The 27,391-nt window shown below is 27.7% G+C and overlaps 2 protein-coding genes across 7 annotated transcripts in view; one reads left to right on the forward strand and one right to left on the reverse strand.

Annotated features, from left to right (window-relative positions):
• LOC117179711 (radial spoke head 10 homolog B-like) overlaps positions 1-3,103 on the forward strand; it is a 14,948-nt gene extending 11,845 nt beyond the window's left edge. For all 3 annotated transcript variants that reach the window (XM_033371749.1, XM_033371750.1, XM_033371751.1), the window contains one exon: positions 2,859-3,103. The gene's annotated coding sequence lies outside the window, so the exon portion shown is untranslated. The remainder of the gene's footprint in view (positions 1-2,858) is intronic.
• The window catches only part of LOC117179712 (CDK5 and ABL1 enzyme substrate 2), a 27,138-nt gene continuing 1,693 nt past the window's right edge, over positions 1,947-27,391 (reverse strand). The window contains exons 2-11 of one of the 4 annotated variants that reach the window (XM_033371752.1): positions 16,982-17,365; positions 15,520-15,588; positions 11,905-12,028; positions 11,628-11,755; positions 9,282-9,320; positions 8,830-8,912; positions 8,580-8,686; positions 6,838-6,944; positions 5,061-5,265; positions 1,947-3,041 (exon numbers count right to left, since the gene is read on the reverse strand). In XM_033371752.1, the coding sequence (XP_033227643.1) occupies positions 2,901-3,041; positions 5,061-5,265; positions 6,838-6,944; positions 8,580-8,686; positions 8,830-8,912; positions 9,282-9,320; positions 11,628-11,755; positions 11,905-12,028; positions 15,520-15,588; positions 16,982-17,365 (1,387 nt within the window). In that variant the 3' untranslated portion in view covers positions 1,947-2,900. The remainder of the gene's footprint in view (positions 3,042-5,060; positions 5,266-6,837; positions 6,945-8,579; positions 8,687-8,829; positions 8,913-9,281; positions 9,321-11,627; positions 11,756-11,904; positions 12,029-15,519; positions 15,589-16,981; positions 17,366-27,391) is intronic. The other 3 variants (XM_033371754.1, XM_033371753.1, XM_033371755.1) reach the window with 3 other exon arrangements.

The following is a 27,391-nucleotide window of genomic DNA, read 5'->3' on the forward strand; positions in this document are numbered from 1 at the left end:
TTTTCAACCAAAGAAATCCATTTTTAACGAAAATTTACATTTACAACTAAGAGAATTATTTTCTAACAAAAAAGATTAATTTAAAAAAAAATACATTCTCAACCGAATAGTGGGATTTTCAACAAAACCAGACATATTTGAACTTTCAACCATAAAGATTAATTTTAATTTTTTTTAAATTTTCAATAAAAAAACTAATTTTCTAGCCAAAAGGACGAATTTGATACAAAACATTTAACTTTTTAAGCAAAAAGTTCAATTTTGAACCAAGTGGTTCAATTTTCGGTTAAAAAAAATTAATTTTTAACCAAAAAATAAAAACGAATTTTCAGACAAAGGAATGAATTTCGAATTAAAATGATGAATCAACTAGAAACATTATTTTTAACAAAGTATTTCAACTTTGGATCAGATAGTTTCATTTTCTACCAAATTGTTTAATTTTCTATAAGAAATTGCGAATTTTCTTCTGAACAGATAAATTTTCAACGACAAAATGCGAATGGAAAAATTTTAAGTTAAGAAAAATTAATTTCCAATTTAAAAATATATACATACATATAATTTTCAACCAAAGAAATCCATTTTTAACGAAAATTTACATTTACAACTAAGAGAATTATTTTCTAACAAAAAAGATTAAGTTTTAAAAAAATACATTCTCAACCAAATAGTGGGATTTTCAACAAAACCAAACATATTTGAACTTTCAACCATAAAGATTAATTTTAATTTTTTTTAAATTTTCAATAAAAAAACTAATTTTCTATAAAACAGTTTAATTTTCTAGCCAAAAGGACGAATTTGATACAAAACATTAAAATTTTTAAGCAACAAGTTCAATTTTGAACCAAGTGGTTAAGTTTTCGGTTGAAAAAAAATTAATTTTCAACCAAAACATAAAAACGAATTTTCAGGCAAAGGAATGAATTTCGAATTAAAATGATGAATCAACTAGAAAAATTATTTTTAACAAAGTATTTCAACTTTGGACCAGATAGTTTCATTTTCTACCAAATTGTTTAATTTTCTAGAAGAAATTGCGAATTTTCTTCTGCACATATGAATATTCAACGACAAAATGTGAATGGAAAAATTTTATGTTAAAAAAAATTAATTTCCAATTTGAAAATATATACATATATATAATTTTCAATCAAAGAAATCCATTTTAACGAAAATTTACATCTTCAACTAAGAGAATTATTTTCTAACAAAAAATATTAATTTAAAAAAAAAAAACATTCTCAACGAAATAGTAGAATTTTCAACAAAAACACGAATTTTGGACAAAATAGTTCAACTTTGAACCAAAGAAATTAATTTTGAGAAAATAGTACTAATCGGTTAAAGAAATTAATTTTCAATTTAAAAGCAACAACTAATTTTCATCTAAGGAAATAAATTGTTGACCAAAAAATAAATTTTCAACGAAGAAGAATTAATTTTCAAATAAAAAAAATTAATCTTTAACAAAATACATCAACTTTCAACTAAAAGATATGTATTAAAAAAAATTGAATAGTTAAATTTTAGGTTGAAAAATGCATTTTTAACGACAAAAAAATGAAATTTCTACAAAAATAAACTAATTTTCAAACGAAAAGTATAAATTAAACAAATGGTTGAATTTTCAATACCTAACAAATTTTGTCAAGAAAGAAAATAAACTTTAATAAAAAACCACGCAATGCACACACACACACACACACACAAACACAACCTTTACGTAATTTATGCACGGCCCCTTAGTTCTATAAACAAAAAAATAACAACAAAAGTTTCAAGCATTTTAAAACCTCTATAGCAAAACACAATGTACAGGTACGATATGTTAAAAATTAAACTTTCCAATTCACAATCTCAAGTCCAAAGATGTAAAACTTAAAACCCGATTCGAAAATTACGTAGTGACTAGATTTTTCAATGCTTCAATTCTAGAATCCTAAATTGGTGTTAGCATTCAACTTTTTAATAATTTAGTCGGTACGTAATTTTTAAATCATCATAATCTAAAGTATCGCAGCTTTAAATACTAAAGACGTAGAATGTTTGCTCTCGTTTGAAGCATTTTTTTTTTATAATTTATGAATTTTAATTTCCATTATAAACTCTCCACGTGTAACGTTCCACTCTTACAGCCATTAGTAGAAAATCATGTAGTGAGCGATTTTTCCGAGTTTGGTACCTATGCTATCACCATAAAAAGGCAAATTCTATTTTCAATCATTTTTTTTTTACTTTTACTCTACAGGTTTTTTAAACCTTAAGTCTCAAGGTAAAAATCTCCCCAGTCGAAAGTTTACCTTTGCAAAATTCCCTCAAGGTTCTATTTTTCCTTAAAAAAGTTTCAAATTCTTTTTCCCGACAGTTTCCAATTCTTAACCTACAAAATCACTTTGAAAAAACTGATCGTCACTTTTTTCAAATCAAAGAGAACTCTCATATTTTACAAGTACTTTGTAGAATAGTTTCTTAGTTTGTTTGCTGAAAAGTTTACAAAGACATTCAAAAATATATGTATCTGGTACAATTAGACTAATTGTAAACTATCCGGTAAATTGTAATAGAGCGAAGAAAATTAATTATTCTAACTAGAGAATCTTTTGCCATTTTTTCTAATATTGTACTTTCTTGATACGACTTGGGCAATTTCAAAAGACGAAGCCTAAGCTGTATTTTGAGGGTAAAAGTAATTCAATAATTGATTAAGTAATAACGTCATTAAACAATTCAAACTATAATGTTAATCGTCTCAAAAGTCCTTTGACGAAAGTCATGATTCGTGCTAGATTTAAAACTTGCTATCGTTTCTTTTTTTTTGAAAGTCAAAAGCTCTATATTGAATTTCTTGGAAGGAACAGTCCAATGGAGGCAGAAGCAAATGAAGTGACGAAAGGTCAGGACTCGTAGACAAGGCGCTCGTAATGTGGAATTATTTCTCGATTTGGTAAATGCAAACCGAATTCGAGAGCTACCAAAACTGCGAACTCGGAGGTTACTAGTTCTCTGCGATTCAGTCGAAAAATACTCTCGATTCTCTGAAATAAACAAAAAACACAAGTGTCAATAAATTCAAGAACCAAGGAAATTATTCGTCTTTTAAATATATGCCTTAATTTAAATTATTATAAAATATCATTTATAATCAGTAATTAAAATAGATACATCTTTCATAAAGTATTAGTTTACGTTTAATTTTAATGGACTTTCAGAAATATATCAATTTAATTTAAATATAAGATGTTCCTAAAAGACATTCTGGAATTCTGAGTCTTACTGATGTCCAATTTTGAAGATTTACAATTAAAAACTCTTCAACTTTAAAAATGTACAATTTAAAATTCTTAAATTCGAATGATTTTAAAAATTTAACTTTTCAATTCTAAATCTTTCCAAACGAAGAAATTTCGAATGCAAATCATCAAGATGTCAGTTTTTTTAAACTGTGAAACTTTCATAATTTTTAATTGACAAATTTCTAAATCAAATACTCTTCATTTTTAAAGATGTTCAAATAATAAAATCTTAAATTTTGATGATTCTGAGAGTAAAAAATCAAGTTTTTAATTATAAATCTTTTAAATCAAAGGACTTGATATAAAACTTAAATAATTGGTCATTGCAAATTTTCAAAATTAAAACTATTACATTTTAAAGATTCACAATTGTAAGTTCTGTATTTTGAGAGTAACATTTAAAAACTTTTTAATTTTAAAGACGTATAAACAAAATTCTTAAATTTTATAATTTTGGAAATCAAAAATAAAGTTTTCAAATCTCAATGTTTAAAACTGAACAAATTTCGAAGGTACAGTATGAAAATTACAGAATTTTTCATTTAAAACATAAATTTTGCACAATTTTTAATTGCAAAATTTTAAAATCAGATACTCTTCAATTTTCAAGATGTTCAAATAAAAAAATCTTAACTTTTGAAGATTTTAAAGATCAAGAGTCAAGTTTTCAATTCTAATTGTTTAAAATTGAAAAAACTTTAAATGTGCAGTATCATAGTTAGAGGATTTTTAATAGTAAAACTTACATAATTTTACATTTTAAATCGTCAAAATGAAAAAACTTTTTAATTTTAACGATACATAATTAAAAATTCTTATATAATAATCTTGAAGATCAAAAGTCGAATAAAGCAGCAAAATTATAGAATTTTGTATTAAAAACATAAAACTTGCATAATTTCTTATTGCAAATTTTCAAAATTAAAATCTCTTCAATTTTAAAGATTTACAATTCCAAGTTCTATAATTTAAGAGGAACAATTAAAAAGTTTTTAATTTTAAAGACGCACAAACAAAATTCTTTAATTTTATAATTTTGGGTATGAACAATTAAGTTTTCAAATCTCAATGTTTAAAATTGAAGAAATTTCGAAGGTACAGTAAAAAAATTACAGAATTTTTCATTTAAAACATAAAACTTGCATAATTTGTATTGTAAATTTTGAAAATTAAAAACTCTTCAATTTTAAAGATTTACAATTCAAATTGCTACAGTTTTGAATAGTTACAATTCACATGACATTTTAAAGTGTTACCATTTAAAAAATATTGAATTTTAAACATTTAAATTAAGAATTCTTCAATTTTGTACATTTGCCATTGAAGAGTTCGTTATTTAATATGTATAAAAGAAAATTATAGAATGTTGAATGCTTTTTTTAGAATACTTGAATTTTGACACTTTTCAATCGAAATTTATTCGATTTTATAGATTTTCAATGGAGAATTCTTTAATTATGAACAATAAAAATGACTTCCCTAATTTCCAATTCAAACTAACGAATTTCCATTTAATTAAAACAACTTCAAGTGGAAACAGAATTTATTTATGAACGAAAACTGACCTATAATAATAATCTGTGAAAGTGGATGCTAGAAAAAAAAATCAAGAGATAAAAGCGATAAGTGATAAGTGAGTGGAAACATAGGAGCTTCAATGTGGACAAAATAAATGAATAAATTTGAAGATTATTACTTATAATTAATAATTGATTAATTAATTATTTGGGAGCTGAAAATCAAACATTGGAATTCAATTACCTCCATAAGAGATTTTAAAACTTCACCCTTGACGTCGTTGAGTTTCGCTGCGAGCAACAAACAAGCCCCAGCGCATAACTTTCGAGTCTGTTTCGTAACGACGTTGCGCAGAATCAATTTTTCAAAATATACGTAAGCCATTGCCACTGTAAGAAGATCAATTCCGTATTCCATTTTAGCGATTTTTCGCATTTCTCGCTTCAAACTGAAAAAATATAAATGCAAATTTAATTTCAAGACTTGAACAAAGGAATGAAAGGATGGCCACTGAACCCGGGAAAACCGGAAAATAATCGGAAATTTTTCAAAACCATGAAGAACTAGAAAATGGCAGCGAATTTATTTATTGGTCAGAAATTTTAAATAACAAGTCTATCCAATCATTTAAAGTAAGTTCACTTTCAATTTTATTCTTTTATTTTGAGGTAAATTGTTAAATTTTTAAATTATGAAATCATACTGTTTACAATGCGTAATTCTCAAATCTTTTACTTCAAACATTTTCCATTTTAGGTCTTCATTCTTCAGCGTACATTTTAAATTTAAAGAATTTTAAAATGCAGTTTTGAAGACTAAAAATTAAAAGCGCTTGAATTTGACATTTTTTATGAAAAAAGCTTTAAATTGATCAATTTTAAATATAAAATTAATTAATAGTTTTCGAAACTGAACTGTAGTTCGAGTGTTAAAATTTACAAGTAATTGATTTTACAAGAGAGTTATGAATCTTTCAAAAATGATACTATTTGCAGAAATAAGCTTGATAATTAAACGGTATTAAATCTAATGCCTTAGCATTTAAACAAATTTAAACATCTGATTGAAACTTTATAAACTACTTTCGATTTTAAAATAATTTCAAATTAATAGATACATACATAATTGAATATTTTTATTAAATTTCAAACCCTATTTAATGTAACTCTTTATTTAAAATGAACAAACATAAATCAAATATTCAAACTTCAATAATTTGAAATAGAAAGCCTTGAATCGTTAAAATTTCAGTTCTAAATTTAAACTCTGAATGCTGCCTTTTAAATTATTCCATTTAAAAGCGGAAATTTCGGTATTTCATTTTTTGCCAAAACGAAGAGGAACTTTTTTTTACATTTTTATTGAATTCAAGGCAGAAAAATTTGGTATTTTTATGATTTTGAAATAGGAAAATTTTTATGAATTTATGAATTTATGAATTTATGAATTGGAAGAAGGATAATTTTTTTTTAAATATGTTTATTGAGTTGCAAGGGAAAAAATGATGATTTTTCATTTTTCATAAATTAAAAGGTGCTCTTTTTTTTGTATCATTTTTATTGAGTTGGAAGAAATTAAATTTTTTTCTCAATTGGAAGCAGCTGTTTTTTTTATCATTTTTATTAAGTTTAAGGAAAGAATTTTTTATTTTCAATTTTTTCCCTAACAGAGAGAAGGGAACTATTTTATTGATAACATTGTTATTGAATTGGAAGGAAATTTTGGGTTTAAATTTTTTTTATTGAAAGGGAGATTAGGTTATTGTTTTTATGAATAATGCGAGTAAACGGAGGACAAATTAGGTATTTTCAAAATTCAACTGCTTTAATTTGCAGTTCATTTTTGATTTTTTCAAAGAAAAACATTCTCACTTTTAATACATCGAAATTTTTAATTTTAATGACCTTAGCCTGATGTTTACCAACCAGGAAAAATATGAGAACAACGGAGAATTTTTTCATTGATTAAAATGGCCGCCCTGAATGAAAATATTTTGTTTTTGTTGGTCAAAACAAATTACCTTCGCAATTTACTGAGCGTAAGCTGAATATGCGGAAATTTTTCTTTAAACTTGTCATTCAATTCTTTTTTCAAGTCCGAGGGCCGCACGTAGTCAATCACAGAAGCCTGCAAAATAAAAATTTTATGGATTACTTATAATTTAATTATAACAAGATTTTTCTTTAAAAACTGGTATTTTCTACCAAAAAAGATTAACTTTCAACGAAATAGTTGAGTTTTCAAGCTAAAAAGTCGAATATTTTAGACAACAGTTGACTTTTCAAACTTCAAAAACGAATTTTCAACCAATTTTCTACCAAAAAATATGAAACTTTAATCCAAAGAAGATTAATTCTGAATCTAAATGACTAATTTTCAACAAATCCGTGAAATTTTCGAACAAAAAAAACGACTTTTTAATGAAATAGTTCATTTTACAACAACATAATGAAATTTTCAACGTAATAGTGAAATGTTCAACCTGCAAAGATGAACTTATAGCCAAATTAAGTTGAATTTTCAACAATAAAAAAATTAAGTACCAACAAAAGCGTTATATTTGTAACGAAAGAGTCTAACTTTCAAGCAAAATAGATGCATTTTCAACCAAGTAGTTGAATTTTCAATCAAAAACTATTAATTTTCAACGAATAATATAATTATTGATATTTCAATCAAAAAAGCTAGAAATTTAAAAAAAAAAACAGTCGAATTTAACAAAAAATGTAATTTTTGGTATTTGAACAAAAACAGATTTTAAATTTAAATCAACAACAGTTGAATTCAACGACAAAAATTTGTTTCAGCAAAATAGTTCAATTTTCAAACAAAACAATTTAAATTTTAACCAGAAAGTTGCATTTTTAACCAAAAAATATCAAATTACTACGAAAAGAAATCAATTTAAAAATGAAGAATATAAATTGTCTACAAAAAAGTTAATGTTTAACCGAATAATTAAGCTTTAAACTAAAAACGATCAATTTTTAACATCAAAAATGGAATAGTTCAATTTGCAGTTTGAAAAATTGATTTTCATTTTAAAAACACGTATTTTTAACATTCAAGAAGGTAGCTGAATTTTCACTCAAGATGACTAATTTTCTACCTAAAAATAGAATTTCCAACCAAACTATTGAAATTACAACTAAAGCAAAAAAAAACGAATTTTTAACAAAATAGGTCAATCTTACACCAATAAAATGAATTTTTAACCAAGTAGTTCAACCTTTAAACACGTACTGGAATTTTCAACCCGAAAAGATGAACTCTCAATGCAAAAGTTAATTGTTGAATTTTCAGAAAAAAAAATTATTTTTAAGCAAAAATGTAATAGTTAAATTTTCAGTTGAAAAAAAATTCGAAGCAAAGAAAAACGAAATGTTAACAAAATAGTTATATCTTCAAACAATGAAATGAATTTTTAACTAACTAGTTGAACTTTCAAACAAGTGCTTAAATTTTCAACCAGAAAATATTAATTCTCAACAAGAAATTTAATTGTTAAATTTTCAGTAAAAAAAAAAGATCATTTTCAAGTAAAAATTTAATAGTTCAATTGTCAGGAAAAAAAAATTTCAAACAAAAAAAAAAGAATTTTGAAAAAAAAAACACATCAATCTTCAATCAAATAATAGAATTTTAAATTAAATCAAATGAATTTCGATTAAAAAATAAAATAGACTTTTCAATTATAAGGAATTAACTTTCAACAACAAACAATTGAATTATATATTTTTTTCGAGCTTTTTTTAAACTCACCATGTAAGAAGTAAATGTCAACAGAGTCCGATGTTTTCCAGCGATAAGCTCAGGGTCATCCAACAAATTCGGATTGTATTGCAAAGATTGCTCATCCCAATCGAAAACTGCAATTAAACATTTAATTAATCAATTGATTAATTTTATCTCTTAAATTGTCTTAAATATAAAAAAGAAGATCAAAACGTTGTTAATAATGAATTTATCAAGGCAGTATATTTTTATCGACAATCAATACGCCAATATTTACCTTTCGAATCAGTTGTCAGCGATAAAGGTGGTGATTCCGTTGCGTGTTGATTTCGATGAGCTGCAGCGTCATAAGAGAGACACCTGAAAATTCCATATATTTACAAACACGCTTCGCAAAATACTTTTATTTTTTTTTTCTTAAAATTATTCATTTTAATAATATTTATAGTACTCAGTATAAAGATTTGATATTTAAATATAATAATTAAGTAATTCAATGCGTCAATCACTAAGTGAATAAACCTGAAACAATTTTACACATTAAAAGATACAATAAATTAACTTTTGTAATTTTTCTATCTTCAATTTCCTTCTTTCTTTGTTTAGATTGTCTAGAACTTTTGAAATATCTAAAAGAGAATAAATAAAATAAAAGAATTCCGCGCATTCAAAACAGTTTTTACACGAGACTACACGAGACTACACTTGAATATTCCAATGTCGTTTTACCATTGGGTACAGTCCGAATTCCACGTAATTGTTTCTGTTCTGCAATGTATAATAATAATTTAATTAATTTTCAAAGAAACAGTTTATAAAAGATTCCGAATCTATCTACAAATTACAAAAAATGTATTCAGAAAGTTTTTTATTTTGAATTATGAAGGAAAATTAAAATAGTATTTCAGGCCTCGGACTCACTTCAAAGATAAAAAATAGTGTAAATAGTACAAACTTGACGAAATAGAAAAAAATTAGTTTATTGCAATTTTTTAAGTATTATACTCACATGCAGTCCAAAATTGAAAGTGTACAGTACAAAATCAAACAGTGCGCAATGGAAAATTAACTTTATTTAACCTTATATTTTTAAAGTATGCATTAAAAATGACCTTCAAATTTTATTTAAAATGTTATTCTATAGTGTATAAATTATCAAAATTTCTGTCTTTTTATGGCAGGATTCAGTCTTCTCCCTATTTCCCTCTTTTTTCTCCTAAATATTTGTTAAATATATTCCACTTAAATGCGAACTGAATAAATGGAATTATGGTAAGAATTTAATTACTTTGTTAAAAATTTTCCTAAAAATTCATACTTCTTGGTTGAAAATTCAACTATTTTGTTAAAAATGATATAAATTTTATTAATTTATATATTTTATTGAAAACTCTACTTTTTTGGTAAAATTTTTTTTTTTTCATGTCGCGAAGAAAAACTGTGTGGTTTTTTGTTTATTCAAAATTAATTTCTTTAGCAAAAGATTGAACTATTTTGTTAAAAACTCAACTGATTAGTTGAAAATTAACTTTTTTCTTTCAAATTTATTTTCTCGGGTTAAAAATTCAACTGTTTTGTGGAAAATTCGTTTTTTTTTGCTTAGAATTAATTTTTTCAACCAAAAATGTAATTATACCATTTTCGATTGAAACTTGGTATTTTTAATTAAAAATTGATTTTCTCTAGTTGAAATGTTAACTATTTTATTGAAAATTGATGTAAATATATAGTTAAAAATTTGTATTTTTTAGAAGAAAATTATTCTTCTTTATTGAAAATTCATTTTTTTGTTTGAACCCTATTTTTTTATTTTAAATTAAATTACATATTATGTTTTTGAACTATTAACTATTACATTTTTCGTTGAAACCTTATCCATTTAGGTTGAAAATTCAACTCCTCGCTTGAAATTTAAACTGCTTTCTTGAAATTTAAACTCCTTTCTTGAAAGTTAATTTGTTTCGTTCAAGATTTGAAATTTTAGTTTAAAATTCGTTTGTTTTTTTGTTATTTTTGTACTAAAAGTTAAAAAATTTGGTACAAAATAAAAATTTTATAGAATGTTTTGTTAAATTGAAAATTAATTATATTAAATTAAAAATTAACTTTCATTTTTCTTTAAAAATTCGTCTTTTTCAATTCAAAAATTCAACTGCTTTGTAGAAAATTCGTTTTTTTTTTTGGCTGAGAATTAATTTTTTCAACCAAAAATGTAATTATACCGTTTTTGATTGAAACTTGGTACTTTTAATTAAAAATTGATCTCCTCTAGTTGAAATTTCAACTATTTTATTGAAAATTTATGTAAATATATAGTCAAAAAATTGTATTTTTTAGAAGAAAATTTTATTTCTTTATTTAAAATTCCCTTTTTTGTTTGAACCCTATTTGTTTTATTTTAAATTAAATTACATATTATGTTATTGAAATATTAACTATTACATTTTTCGTTGAAACCTTATCCATTTAGGTTGAAAATTAAACTCCTTGCTTGAAATTTAAACTGCTTTCTTGAAAGTTAATTTGTTTGGTTAAGGATTTGAATTTTTAGTTAAAAATTCGTTTGTTTTTTTGTACTTTTTGGCTTAAAAGTTATAAAATTTGGTACAAAATAAAAACTTTTATAGAATATGTTTTGCAAATTGAACATTAATTCTCTTAAATTAAAAATTAACTGTTTCATTATTCGTCAAAAATTTGTCTTCTTCAATTCAAAAATTCAACTATTTAGTTGAAAAATTTCATAAATGAGAAAATTTTAATATAACAAATTAATAAAATAAAATTTGGACTAGCATCCCACCCATTTTTCAAACACTTCAATTGAAAATTTACGTAATTTGTTGAATATTTTTTTTAGAAAATTATACTTCTTAGTGGAAAATTGAACAATTTGGGTAAAATGTATGTATGTTATTGAGAATTAATCTTTTGTGGTAGAAAATTAATCTTTTGTGTTGAAAATTCATGTTCTTGGTTGAAAATTTAACTATTAATTGTAAATTTAGTGTCATTTTTTTCGAAATATTAGTGAGTCCGAGGCCGGGTTTTTAAATTTAGAAAAAATGATAATACCTTTGGACAATGGGGTGTTTGTTTGTTCCTGAATATCCGACATCTACTGAATCTGGATCGCCAGAAAGTAGTTTTTTCTCCTTCAGAAATTGACGCGATGGAATAAGCAGCTGACCGTAAGATATTTCCTATAAATGGAAAAGAAAATTGAGTATTTAAAAATTTGATTGAAATTTTCAATACTCAAAGATAATAAATTTATGTTTATCTGTATAAAAAGTCAATAGTTAAGTAAAATGTTGGGAATATTTGCATAGAAATTGTCCATTTTTCTCACCTGTCCATCCTTTGCTCGTTCAAGGCCCAACAAACCAAAAGTATCAAGGTTGTCGTTAATAGCAGATAAAGGCCTCGATGTAATTGTATTTTTCCTCCTTCCCGCGTCTTTCCGAAGCTCAGACCTGCGTTAAAAATTAAAAGGAAATCAAATTTTTGTTGTTTTCCTGACTTCAATCTTTCATTTAAATGAAAGAATGAATAAAATTTTAATAATTGAATATTTTCTCATGAATGTTACCGAGAAAAAACTGTCTTTTTTTATTAAATTAAAATCGAAAATCTCGGTAACGTTCTGGGATATATGTTTCTATCTTTCTAATAATAATGCCAATTAATACTGATTAGCGTGCTAGGTGTCTTTAGTATTAATTGTGCGATTCGTGAAGACCAAATGTGATACAAAAAACAGTGAAAAAAAATTTCAACGGACAGGGTGGCTGTAAAACTTCATTTTGAAAATTCCCTGACTTTTGCCTAATTTTTCATTTCCCCTTACAATTATTATCCAAAGGCCAAAATTCTAATCTTTTAACATTTTTAATAATGAATCTTTTATAAATGAAATATAACAAATTTAAATTTATCAATATTTAATTTATAATTATCCGGGCTCAGCCAAGAAGTAACTAAAACGCAATAATAATGTGACTAAATTTCTTTTGAATTTAAAGGAATTCAAAAGAAATCGATTAAATTTATAAGGTAACTTGTTTGAAATATCTTTATGCGCGTTTAAAAAGAAAATGAGACTATATATTGAACAAGCGATCAATAGGATTAAGCAACTAAAATAAGACGCAGATGTTCATTCACATACATTCACGGTATCATATAACCGGTACTTGCATTGTTGGATTATCGCTTATTAGTAAATATTAAATCAAAATTAATTCAGGATAAGATTTTAAAACAATTCAAGCTAAATTCAAAAGAATTCAAATGAATTGGAAAAATTCCATAAATCCAAAAAATTTCAGTAATATGAGTAAAATTTGAGTGAATTTAGAGGAATTTAAGGAAAATGAAAAGAAATCCATGAAAACATTTGAAAAATAGAAGAAAAAAATCATTGAATTCAGTAAGTTTGAAATGAGTTTAGAAAAACTCAAGGGAATTCAAAAAATTACATCAAATGTCTATGATCCTGAGTGAGTTAAAAAGACTTCAGGACGAATTATTCAAAAACTAAAAAAATTCATTGATTAGAGTAGAATTGATAGAATTTAGAAGAATTTCAAAAAAATTTAAGCCCACACTTCTTCTTGACATATTCTTTGAAATTCATTAAATATTATAAAACCCCTTAAAATGCGATGAAATCCCGGAAAATTTATAGAAATACATTAAGAGATTTTTAAATTCCTAAACATCATTGATATCCTCGAAAATTTTATAAAATCGCTTGGAATCTTTTAAGATATGGTGAAACTTCATATGCCCGGTACAATCGTTCGATATCCTCCGAAATTCTTCAAAACTGCATGCAAAACTATTCAAATCCCCTGAAATCATTAAAATTATTGGGAATCCATTGAAAAATTATAAACCTCTTGAAAAAGACTTGAAATCTTTTTTTTTTTAATAAATTACTTGAATCAATTAAAAACCCCTCGAAATCTTTTTAAATAATTTAAATCCTTTGAAATCCCTTAAAATGACTGAACATATTAACCCCTTCGTTGGCAGAGAGAATTCGACAAAAGGTGTCCAAAATGACAGGAAAATGTGTATGCTGGGGGTTTTGGGGTCGCTGAATCCGAATATGAAGTCAAAATTCATAAATCCAAAATGGATGATCCAATATGGCGGACGAAAATACAAAAAACGGCTCAAGTTGGATAAATCTTAGTACTTAAGGGTTTCTGGGGTCGCTGAACCCGAAAGTGAAGTCAAAATTAAAAAATTTTAAATGCTGGAAGAAAATATACGCTATTTAAAATTTTCGAATTCTGACTACAAATTCTGATTCAGCGACCCCAAAAAACCCGTAAGTACTGAGATTGAACCAAATCGAGCCGTTTTTTTTGTATTTTCGTCCACCATATTGGATCTGTCATTTTGAATTTTTTAATTTTGACTACATATTCGGATTCAGAGACCCCGAAAAAACCCCCGAGTATGACTTGAATGAAAAATCGGAGTAAGTTAAATAGGTAAAAAGAAGATTGATGCATTTTGCGTCAATGCCAACGAAAAGGTTAAAACATATTCAAAAAATTGAAATCTTTTGAAATCCGTTGAAACTTTTTAAAACCTTTGAAAATGCCTTGAAATCCTTTTAAATACCCTAAAATATGAAATATTCTTTAAAATCTAATTAAATTATAGAAATCAATTTAAAATTCCTTGGAATATTTTTGAATAACCAAGAATATTTCAAAACCTCTAAAATTCTTTGAAATCCTTTAAAATTTCTTTAAAGTTAAAACTCTTGGAAATTCCTTGGAATTTTGAAAAATAATGTAAAATTTTGTAAAAATTTTAGAATCACTTCAAATGATTGTGATCTATTTAAAATACCCTAATATATGTAAAATCCTTTAGAATCTTTTAAAATCCCTTGAAACTTTGTAAAGCTCTAAAATTACTTTGAACTTTAAAAATGCCTAAAATCTTTGAAATTCTTTGTAATCCTTTCAAATGTTTGAAATCAATTGAAAATTCCTTGAAATTTTTTTTAATGTCCTAAAATCTTTCAATTTCTCTGAAACTACATAAATCTGATGATATTTCCTGAAATCCTGGAAAATTTTCTAAAATACCTTGAGCTTTTAAAATCTTTTAAAATCAATTTGATCCTCGGAATTTGGAAAAAATTCTTTAAGATCTTTAAAAATACGATAAAACCTGATAGGTCCTATTAAATCGTTCCATATCTTCCAAAATTCTTTAAAGCCTCCAGAAAATGTTTTAAAATCCTTAAAATCATTAAATCAGTAGAAATATTTTAATTTTTTTAAATTACCTTGGAATATTGTCAAATACCCTGAAATATTTTAAATCCTTTAGAATCGCTTCAAATTATTGAAATCTTTTAAAAATTCCTTGGAATCTTCTGAAATACCCTACAATATTTTTAATCCTTTGATGTCTTTCGAAATTGCTTCAAACTTTTTAAAGCCGTTGAAAATGCCTTAGAATATTTTTTAATATTCTAAAATATTTCACATCCTTTGAAATCCCATTAAATTATTGAAATCTGTACAAAATATTTTTTAATCTTTTAAAATACCCTTAAATATTTCAAAAGAATTCAGAGAAAAATCAGAAACAGTTGTAGACTTGAATTCACTAGTGGTTAATCAATGAGGTAATTTATTGAAAGAAAAGTGACTAAAATCATCTTTTCATTTTAAAATGTGACTATAGTGACTTTATCTTAAAAAATTGATTTAAAAGTGATTTCAGAAAATATGACTATAAGTTACTCTATGGCAGCCCGGATTCTTCTTTAACAGTTACTAATATGGGCTTCTTCTAGAATTTTAAATTATTAAAATTCCTGACTTTTCCTTGGCTTCCAGGTTTTCTCTGACCTGCGGCCACCCTGACGAAAAATGAACAGAGTATTATTATAAATATTCAAAAGTTCTACGAATGAACGAATCGGTACCTTTTTAAAATTGGATTATTCACTGCCAGGCTTTTGAAGACAGGAGAGTTACCCCTTTCATTTTGCCAGCTAGTAATAATAATTAAGAAAGTTTACATTTTTAAAGAAAAATAAGGTTTAGTCACCACTACGAAAAGAGCACCATTAAAAATAAAATTAATTTAATTTGTTAAATTTAGAATCGCCAAACTATAAAAATATGTTTCATACATTAAAAATAAGTTTATATAATCAGATTTCATTCATTGGGAACAAATAACTAAGAACCACTGAAAATTACCGGTCTTGGACTCACTTTAGAGATAAGAATTAGTGTAAATAGTGTCACCAATTTAAAAATAAATAGTTTTATTAAAGTATAGTCCGAAATAAAAAAGTGTGCAATGGAAAATTAACTTGATTTTTAAAAAAAAATTTCCAGTTTTCTAACTTAATATTTTTAAAGTACTTAAAATTAACTTCAATGTTTATTTTAAATTTTATTATTTATTCTATGAATGATAAAAAATTCCTATTTCTTTATTGCAGGCTTTTATTTTTAATTCAGTCTCTCTTTTTCTATTGAATTTTCGACATTTTGGTTAAAAATACAATTGTCTGGTTAAATATTGATCTGCTTCGGTTGAAAAAGAACTTATTTGTTAAAAATTCAATTGCCTTCCAGAAAATTCCTATTTTCGGCAGGAAAAATTAACTACTTGGTTGAAAAATGTTGTACTTTCTTGAAAATTCGTTTTTTTTAAATAGAAAATCAATTTTGTGGTTAAAAATGTAACTGTTTGGTTGAAAATTAATCGGGTTTAGTTGAGGATTCAAGTTTTTTTGTGACAATTCATTTTTGTTGGTGAAATTAAGCTGTTTTTATTGTTAATTAAAATCTTTTTTTTAATTATCAACTATTACATTTTTTGTTGAAAATACAACTCCTTGGTTGAAAGTTAAAATAATTTGCTAAACTTGCAGTTTTTTGTTGAAGATGCATAATTTGCTTTGAAAATTAATTTTTTTGTTTGTTAAAAATTAATTAATTTTTTTTTTATTCAAAAATAATTCTGTTAAATAGAAATTTAATTACTCTATTTTTGATTAAAAACTGAATTTTTAACCATTGTTCAAACTGTGAAGTTGAAAATGTATGTAGTTTGTTGAAAATTAGTCTTTTTCGTGAAAGTTTAATCTCCTGTTTTAAAAATTCATCTTTTCTACTGAAAATTAAACTATTTGGTTAAAAATTCAATTGTGATACAGAAATTTCCAAAATATATTCAGAGAAAAATTAAAGAAATAGTGGCATTAGCAGAGAATTGTGAGAGAAGAAAGTGTATTTTAATGTCATTTTTCTTCAAAATAGTAACGAAATAAAAGTCACCGCTCAAAAAAGTATCAAATATTGTAAATAGTGTGGTGAGTCCGAGACCAGAAATTACATTAAAAATCAGAGAATTGTTTTATAATAGCTTACCAACTCGTTCGTTGACCCTTATTGTAGGGGATGGCAGAAAATACGAGAAATGGAACTCGTCTAGTCGAAACTACAATGACCCGATCGTCTCTGAATTTATGCCCGGATATCGGACGTTGCATCAAACGTAATTCCCTTGTGACTTCCGGTATAATTCCACTATTTACGCATCCTGATTGTAAATTATTGAGAGCTTTTGCTTTCAATTTTGTAACTTGAGAAGCTGATTTAGAACGTACGGAACCGATACTTTCACTGCTGCTGTTGTAATGGTGTTTAATGTCCTCTGATAAAGTAGAGGTTTGATGGGTTATTCGCTTTTTATAGTGCAGGGAACCAACCCTTCTTTCCGGTAAAGAATAATCACTGCCTGCAGTCCCAGCTCTGAAAAAGAAACAATTATTTACTAGAAACTAGAGAATTTCTGCGAACGATTTTCCATTGTCAATTATTATAACATTTAATGATACTTAATTTTTCATTATAGGTCGAAAAATATTCAGAACCCAAGGATAAAAATCATTTTCTTAAAAAGTTGAGAATATGAATTTGAGTCGGTGTTTTCAGTTTGTTCATCTACTTATTAATAAACATTATTACGAATTTTCTTTACCACCAATTCAGTAAATCAAAATTTCCAAATCAGTAATTTTTATTAAATGGTACAAAAATGTCGGCGTGTTTCTAAACATTATTGACAAAAGAGAAAAATTAAATTGTAAATGATTTTTCAATATTACGAAATAATTCTGTTCTTAACATTTTCCTATCACACTATATTTGAAAGAATTTCAGACACTTTTTATTTTATTTTGCAGAATAAAATAATTCAAATCTTGAGAAGCTTTTAAAACATTTAAAATAAAATATAAGTTTTTCAAGTTTTCAGAAAAAAAAACATTTTAGGAATTTTGAAAGGTTTCAAGAGAATCAAATTTTTTCCTAAGACTTCTGAAAAAAGTTCTAATGTTTTTTTATTCTGGAAAACTAATTTTATGAGGAAATCGAGAAAAAATTGTAAATATTTCAAATGATTTCCTAGAATTCTTTTAATTGCTCCTTTGAATGTTAATATGCATTAACATTTGATACACTATATTCAAAAAAGTCTCTATGCAGTTTCATGCTAATGACTTCAGAAATTACAGGTAACGTTTGCAGTGCAGAGAATAGTAAATCCTAAAATGTAATGTTCTTTATTGCCTCTCTTTGAGTGATTAAGAATGTGTTTAAACTGTAAATAATGGTGTATAAGAACATCATAGCAAAAAATAATTTAAAAACAACTAAATTCTATTTCCTGCATTTTTTATCAAGAACTTTATTATTAAAATGTCTCACGACTGTGAGATAAGTGGTTGCAGTCTGTAACGGAATCAATACGACGATTCGGCAAAAGTTTCGTGCACCCTGAGAACACGGAGCGACCCAAGGACTACTGCCTTCTGCATTTTTCCCACAAGTGTTTTAGCATATTGTTGACACTCAGGCTTGCTTTTCAGGCTATTAAAGAGTGAAAGCTTGGCACCTCCAAGAGCGCCGATGATAAGGACGATTAGTTTAACAGAATATTCCGGGTACAATCGTTGCAACTCCCTTATAAGGTCTCGATACCTCTCTTTCTTTTCATTCTCCTTGGCTATGATGTTTCTGTCAGCTGGTGCCGAAAATTCGATAACGAACATGGTTCGCTTCTCGAAGTCAAGAAGAACCATGTCTGGCCTCGAGTGTGAAACAGAAAAAATTGTCGAGAATATAAAGTTCCAGTATATGCGGCACTTCCCATTCCCGACAATCCCTAGAGCTAGGTGTAGTTACTCTTTGTTTTTAGCATAGATCTTCAGATCGTCCATGTAAAATACATGAGTGACCTTGTACTTTCGATCTGCAGGTTTGCCGCATAAGTACCCGTCGGAATGGCGAAGTGCTAGAGATAGTGACAATAATGTAAGGCAAAAGAGGAGTGGGCTCATGGTGTCGCCCTGAAAGACACCTCTCTGAAAGGTGACCTTGTTAGCTGTCACACGATTTTTTCCAGATGAGATAGTAAATCTGGTTTTCCAAAGCGCATCAATCTCTCTGTGCACCTAACTATTTGCGGATGAACCTTTAAGATTTCCAAAGGCAGATGATAAGTCTATGGGAGATCGAATTGAAAGCTTTCCGATAATCAATCCAGGCCACCGATAGGTCACGCTGGTAGAATGCTGCATCTTTCCAGACACGTCTATCGATGAGCAGGTTCTCCCGACATCCGGCTACGCCTTTCTTTGAGCCTCGTTGTTCATACATTTCTTGCCACACAGGTTCAATTGCCCGAACAATCCTATCATTTAGGATAGCTGTGAATATCTTTAAAGTGTATTCAGACAAGTTATTGACCTGTAATTTTTCGGGTCAGCTAAGTTGCCTATTTTCGGCAGGATTATTGTGCGCATTTCCACCAACCACTCCGGAATCGGCTCTTCCGACTTCAAATATGAGGTGAAAATACGGGCCAAATACTGATGGGTTGAAGAAAACTTCTTCCACCAGAAGGTTTTGATACAATCTGTTCCCGGTGCGGAATAGTTCTTCATCCCTCTTAATACTTTTTTCACCTCCTCGGTAGTGATGGGTGGGCATTCTTTATCAGGTGTTATGAGGGCAACACATAACTCCTTAAAGCTATTTATATTTTCTGAGTCTTCGTCCAGTCTATGCTGCACTTCGTGGACTTCTCTCCAAAATACTTCGACCTCCTCTGGTTTGGGTGGGTGTTCGACAGTAACCGGAGAGTCTTGGAAGAGTCGAGATGGGTCAGAGAGAAACTGTTGATTTCCTCTGACCCACCTCTCCCTCCGCTCTAGACTTCTCTTAGCATCAGATAGTATCCGTATTCTCTCAACAATATGCTGCCTGATGGTCAGCAGCTTTGACTTGTTAAGTGTGTGATAACGGGTCCGGAGTTCGCGCGCGAACTTTCGAACCTCGGCGGTAAAATTCCTGCCAGATGTGATAAGTCAATCACACACTGAATGCGGGACGCGTACTGTCTTGCCCAGTCTATCTTTATGGCAAGTTGATGTATTCGTCTTTTGGTCTTATGATCAACCGTTGGTTTTGTTTTACGGTTCGGATCGGCCAAAGCTCTCGCTGCATTATACACACAATAATTGATAGCCCAGGGGTCAGATTCTTCGGAAAAATGTCCACGAAGCTCGTCATCATTTAGGCTTGAGAGAAACCTTGATGTTGATGTTTCTCCGGGTCACAAAGCATCGCTCTTCCTCTATTGGATGCCTGCCCGCGGTTGGTCTTAGTGTCACCTCTTTTTCTCTGTTGCTGGCTTGTTCTAGCTGTGGTAGAGTAGGCGTTCCGCTTACATAGCCCCTTTTTCGGAGTAGTTCGGCATGGTTTCGCAGACGTTACTGCGAAAAATGCGATAGCTCCGGGTGTTTCTCGCACCACAGAGCATGCAACCGTGCCATGTAACCCCGTTCAGAGGCCACACTCGCATCGTAGCACTCTAGCAAGTCGTGATTCATTCGCTCCGTCCACCAAAAGGTCCCGAGATTCCGCCGATCCATCGCATTGAATCCATTTTCATTGGCTCCCCCAGCTCTAGAGTGGTCGGCATTGTTGGCCGACCCATTGTCGGGAGCCCTGCGCGTTCTGTTGTTTTGAATCGCACTTACTACAACTATTTTTGGTGTTGTCATTGTCTGTCCCACGAGAAACTAGGGAAAGGGGTTCGTCCATCCTTGTAGAGCTCCGCATGCAAGGATAAGGCTGCGTACTCTGGGAGGTCGCCCGTTATACCACAGTCACCGTTCTAGATACCTCACCCAGGTGCCATTAAGCTTTCGGCACGGTTACCTCCGCTTGGGAATTAATTTCTTACGGACCACCCCTGGACAATTGTCCGCGACTGCCTAGTTATGTTTGTAACCATACGCAGCAGAAACCCTTGATACAGGGACCCTCTATCCGCAACCCGAGGACGCGTTCGGTGGCTTTGTCATAGACCCTTCGGTTTGATTCTAGAGGAATCAAAACCGAACCCTTTTATATATATATATATACATCATACCATACATTAATGCCTTAAAATAAAATTCCATTTAACATTTAAATAACGAATTTATGTCTTTTCAATAAATATATTATTCCTTTTGACATTCTAAACATACGGAAACCATCATTACCTCAATTTAAAAAACAAGAATTTATCACATTTTGCTCGCTTACTCCTCATATATTCTTTTTCCTAGTACTTATTTCAACAAATGTTCCGCAGTAATGACACTGGTACATAATAATTATGATAAAATTATCTTAGGAGTTTTAAAAAAATCATAAATAATTTAAAACCTGAAAAGATTACATAACATTTGAAATAAAATTTTAGAGAATTTTATGGATTTTGAAAGCTTTCAAGATTATTAAAAACTGTTCTTAAGATTCTTAGGAAAATTTCAAATGATTTTTTTTTTTTTTTTCATTAATTTTTTAAGAAAATTAAAAAACTTTTCATAAGATTTATAAAAATGTCGTTAGAAAATCTAGAAGATTTAAATGCATTTTTGTTTTAATTTCGATATAATATTTAAAAAATTGGAAAGTATTAACAAAATTTGAAAATATTTAAACATTTTTTTTTTAAATGAAAATTTTCGAAGATTTTTAAAAACAATTTTGAAGCTTTTCAAGGGTTTTGACAGGTTTCAAGAGAATATACTAGTTTTCTTAAGTTCCGTTGGAAAATCTTCCATAATTTCTTATACAAAAAAAAACAAAACAATTTCGACAGAAATTCAAAAAGATTTAAAAACATTTCAAGCGCTTTCTAAAATTGTCAAAAAAGAATTTGGAAGATTTTAAGGCATTTTTTTATTTTGCAAGATATTTTAAAAATTTGGTAGAGAACGTTTTATGAAAACTTCAAATAATTCAAAATTTTATTTATCAGCCTGAAGAGTGATAAATAATTCAGAAATAATTGCAAAAAATTTTAAACAAAATGTAAATTTTCGAAGATATAAAAAAATTTTCGAAACTTTTTAAGTTTTGAAAAAATTTAAGAAAATTAACATCTTTTCTTAAGATTCCTGAGAAAATTTCAGGAATTTTCTACTTTCAAGAAAATTGAAAAGGATTTCCGATATTTTAAATATTTCTAAGAATGTTGAAAAAAATCTCGAAGATACTAAAGCAATTTATTAATTTTTAAATATTTATCAAAATTTTATAAATATTTCCAGTAAGTTAAAAAGAATTTTGAAAATTCATATTTTTTACTGGAAAAATCTTCTTTTTTGGTTAAAAGTTAATCTTTTTTGGTTGAGATTGCAACCGTTTTGTTGAAAATTCAACTATTTGGTTTAAATTAACTTAAAAAATTTAACTTTTATTTTTTAGAAAATTTGTTTTGGTTAAAAATACAATTAATTGAAAATGATTTTTACATTCTCATTCCTGAGAATGTAATGTAATCCTCCAAATGTTCAAGCTCTGGTTTTTAACGGATCTTTACGTTTCGGCACTCACAGAAACCGAAAACTATAAAATTTTATCGGTGTCTGTTTGTCTTTATGTATGGTTACCTGAATGTTGCAGCCACGCTAACTTTTGAAGGATTTGTGAAATCAAGTCCGCATTTCATACACTTCTGAAGGTTCCCAAAATGAAGGTTAAGTTCGTGAATAAGACATTTCCAACCAGAATTTAAAAATTGAGAGCATTTTCAAAATTTTGAAATTTTTTTTTCGAATTATATAAATTTTTGTCAAAGTTTCTCATAGATGGGTAAAAGACTTGCAAATTATCTAAATAAAATTTGTCATTTTGATGAAAATTAGAAAAGTTATAAACTTTTCAAAAATTAAAATATTTTCAAAAAAAAATATATTTTTTGCACAGATCCAAAAATTTTCACTAGATACCAAATATATCTTAAACTATTCTAGCCGAATTTTTCGATTAGCCCACAATTTGAAAAATTAGAGAATTTTCCAAATTTTCTCATTTTTTTTTTCAAATTATAGAAATTTTTGTCAAAGTTTCTTATACATGGGTAAAAGACTTGCAAATTATCCCACAATTAAAAAAATTAGAGCCTGTATAACGTAACTTTTGAGCGCGAAGCGCGATTATCGCGATGAGAATGTAATCGTCAAGGCCGTAGGTGCTTTGAGAACCTTCTTTAATGTCAAATTAAAAAAAAATGTTCAGCTTCACTTAATAATTGTAGTTTATGAAGGGCTTGAATTACCACAGCAGAGTCCTATTAGGATCAGTAAAAATAAAATGTGAAAATTATTTTACAATATCTGAATAAGCAGTACCAGATCAAGGTGCACACAAAAAAAATTGCAATAGACATTTGATATAGTAGTTTTTAAGATACAATGCAGAAAATTTCGAATTGTGGTCTGTGCGCAAATGTCGAGGGTAATACAAAAACCGAGCGCGGAGCGCGAGATAAATGTATTATCGAGTGCGAAGCGCGAGAATCAACAGTTGGATGAGTTATTTTGAATTGACATATCTGAAATATTTACAAATATTTTGATACTTTCTAAAGAATCTTCATTAAATTATATTTATATTATCTTAAAAAACTTGCAAATCTGTAAAATGAAGTTATTTGAAATTGTGATTTTGTATTAAAAATTGTTTTTCGTCCCAAATCCATAAATTATATGAGTCCCTAGCGCGCAATCGGTGATTCAAGTTATATTAAATTTAGGAGAATTGTTTTTCGTTTTTATCGAACTTTATCTTAATCAGTATAAGTGTGATTCATTTCTAGCTATGCATAATTTTGACGATCGATTTGCAATTTTGAGTTATTTAAAAAATGAATTATGCTCAATTTTTTGTAGGTCCAAAAAAGTTTAGAACCTAAGGGTAAACATTATATTGAAAGGGAATTTGTTGCTGCGCAATTTTCAGGTTTATAAAGTTTTACGTCTGTTTTAAACGTGATTTCTTCGAGTCCCTTAGGATTTAGAATAATCTTCATTGCACTCAAAGCCTAGCATTTTGAAATTTACTATTATTACCCGTTATTGCTCTCCAGATGGAAATATCGAAAATTTCGAGGACAGAGTCCTAATCCCTCAACAAAGCGAGGTACGTGCGCTTTCACTTTAGGCCCTTCAGACTCGTCTCATTTAGGTAAACCTTGATATTTCTAAAGTACACAGCTGTATAATCTTTTGTAAAATCATCTTTGAGAAGTTTCGCTTCTTTTCGGAACCAACGAATCTGAACACGCCTACGGACCCTGGGCTTTCGCCCCCACCCTCAAAATTGTGAGTCTCCCTCCTACTCTCAACGCTATCTGTAACTGACCTGCGACATTACAATTCAATCCTTGTCATTGTAAACCTCTTACGCTCCTCTCTCAGATTAAAATATCACATTTAAACTTACGTGTGAACTATCTTCATTTCCTCAACCCTTGTTTATCGTTACATCTAAGAGCTCAAACCAAGTGCTCAACAGAATTGTTTTTCGGATGTTATCGAACTTTATCTTAATCAGTTTAAATGTTCTTTATCTCTCTAGCTAGGGATAATTTTTTACTATCTGTTGAGCTTTATCAGAGATTTAATTCCACTCAAGTGTCAAGTTCTACACCTGACGAAAATGCCACTACGATGAGATTCCATTCATTCTGTTCCCATAGGTATAATGAAACTAAATAACATTGTTCTAGAGATAAAATTAATCAAAGGAATTTTTATTTAGTTTAATTTTCTTTCAGTTTTAGTTTCAGGAGATAAAAAATTAATTCAAATTAGCAAATAGAAAATTTGGATATAAATCAGAAAAGAAATGATTTAGTATTTAGTCTAAATTATAGTAAATGAGCCAAACATTGCAATCACATATTTTAATTTAAATGTATTCTGATTCTAAATTAATAATTCAACAAGAATATAATTTAAGAGAGGTTTAGTTAATACCTACAAGATAATATTTTCCTAATGATCTAATACTGCGATTCCGGTTTACAGGAATTAAATTTAATAAATGTTAATATAGCCACTTCAATAACTATCTTCAATGGCAATTTGAAATACAAATTCTTATCGGTGCATTACAAAAATAAATTTAAAAAAGACTACTTTGTAAACTTGATTTACAAATAGCTTATTATTTTTACTGTCTTACTATTAACATTAACAGCATGTCTACTAAAATCCTGGGAAAAAATTCCCTGACAGCTCCAAGTTTTTTTCACATATAATTTTTCATAATACGGAGCCATTTAAATATTTCGCAGTTTTGAAAATAATCCACTTGGAATGTGCATACAATTTCGCGAGTTTATTATCAATAATTTATTTAAGTTTCAAGGTATTTAATTATTATTTTTAATTTAGAAAGGTTTGAAAATATTATGCTACAAGATATTCTAAAACATATTAGCACCATCAATTAATTAAATAATGAAATAGTACTAAAAACATCATTAATCATTTCTTGTCTTTGTCTCAAAAGTCCATGAATTTGCATAATAAATAAAATTAGTTTTTGTTTAATCTTTTTATGCTAAAAATTCAGTGCATATTTAGTTAAAATTAATGAAATGTCTTGTCCCGAGTTTTAGGGACGACTAGTCAATCCCTTTTTCCAATTCCCCCATTTTTTTCGGAACGGCTAGACACAGCATTATATAATTGTGGGTAGTATATTCAATTGAATTTAAAACGATTCAAAAACTCCTAACTTTTCAAGCAAAAATATTGCATTTTCAAAGATAGGTTTGAAATGTTTCTTGGATTTTAAAGGCATTAATAATAAATGTAAAATAGATTAACAAAATATTCTTAATTACAGAAATAGGAATTATTTTCTAGCTAAAGTCAATTTTAACTTTGTCGTGATTAAGAAAATAATTTCTATAGTAAAAACAGACAGTGGGCTTGTATTGAGGCTTACAATTAAGGCAAAGTTTCCAGTTACATTGATACACATAAATATATTTCCGGAAGACAAAATATGTTAATTCCATGGGCAAGAAACCAAGAAAATAAGAAACTATATCTTTATCTAGTAATTATTTGGCCCTATTAATTAAAAATTAATTCCATATCGAATATCTATAAAGCATTGCAAATGAAACTAAAAATAAATTAAATCAGTCATGAACGTTTTTGAGACATTTCCTGAATGCAATCTGAAATGGAGTGTTTAAATAATTAGTAAATAAATCTAAAGGTCACTTCTCTTTGATTTAGATATAAACAAGCGAAACAAAATACAGATTTAAAGATACGAAGTGTTTTAATGCAATCTAATAACAGAATTTCAATTTTAAAAACCAGGGTGATGATTTAAAATCCCGGTCAGTTCCCGAGTTTCTCATGGTCAATTAAAAAGAGTTCAAAGGAGTTCAAAAGAATTTTTTAATTTAAAAAATTTCTTATTTGAAGTAAAGAATTTTCCAAATCTGGCGAATTTTGACATGAAATAGGTCTTTTTGGAAATTTTCTTCTTATTACTCAGAATTGAAATTATTTTGATTAATTTCAAGATCCACGTGAAAAATTACCTGTTTCAAGTCAAAATTATAATCCTTTACGAAATTTGCTGCTCCAAAGTCAAAATTATAATTCTTTATGAGAATTTTTTTCATATTTAATTGATTTATTCTCCGTCCAACCTCAGAATTATAATGGTTTTAGAAAATTCCGTATATCAAGTAACAATTACATTTATGTCAAAAAATTGCTTGTTCCAAATCAGAATTACATTACTTACAACATTTTCTATTATATTCAGAAATATATTAATTCTTTTTTTCTAAAACTTGGAAGAGACAAGTTTGAAATTTTGGTTAATTCTTATGTACATTCTTATGTACATACTTATGTACAAGAAAATAAGGAATTTTTTAAATCTGACGAATTCTTACTTGGAACAGGGATTGTTATCACATATTTCCTTTTTATAAATCAGAATTTAAATTATTTTCCAAACTTCCCATTCCACCTAAATAAATACCTGTTCCACGACAAAATTATCATTCTTTTGTAAATTTCCTATTACAAAGTAAAAATCGTAATTCTTTATAAGAATTTTTTTATATTCCATTTATTTATTTTTCCTCCACTCAGAATTATTATTACTTTACAAAACTCCCAATGCCAAGTCACAATTAAATGTATTTTCGAAAGTCCGTATTTAAAGTCAGAATTATATTTAGTTCCAACATTTTCTATTATAATTCAGACATATAATTTCTTCTTCTAAAATTTAGAAGAGGGAAGTTTCAAATTCTGGCAAATTTTTATTTGCAAAAAAAAAGATTTAAAAAAATAAAAAATGTCTTATTTGAAGCAAAGAATTTTACAAATTTGACGAATTTCGACATGAAATAGGTCTTTTTGGAAATTTTCTTTTTATAATTCAGCA

This window comes from Belonocnema kinseyi, chromosome 9 (assembly GCF_010883055.1).
Source record: "Belonocnema kinseyi isolate 2016_QV_RU_SX_M_011 chromosome 9, B_treatae_v1, whole genome shotgun sequence".
Lineage (NCBI taxonomy): Eukaryota > Metazoa > Arthropoda > Insecta > Hymenoptera > Cynipidae > Belonocnema > Belonocnema kinseyi.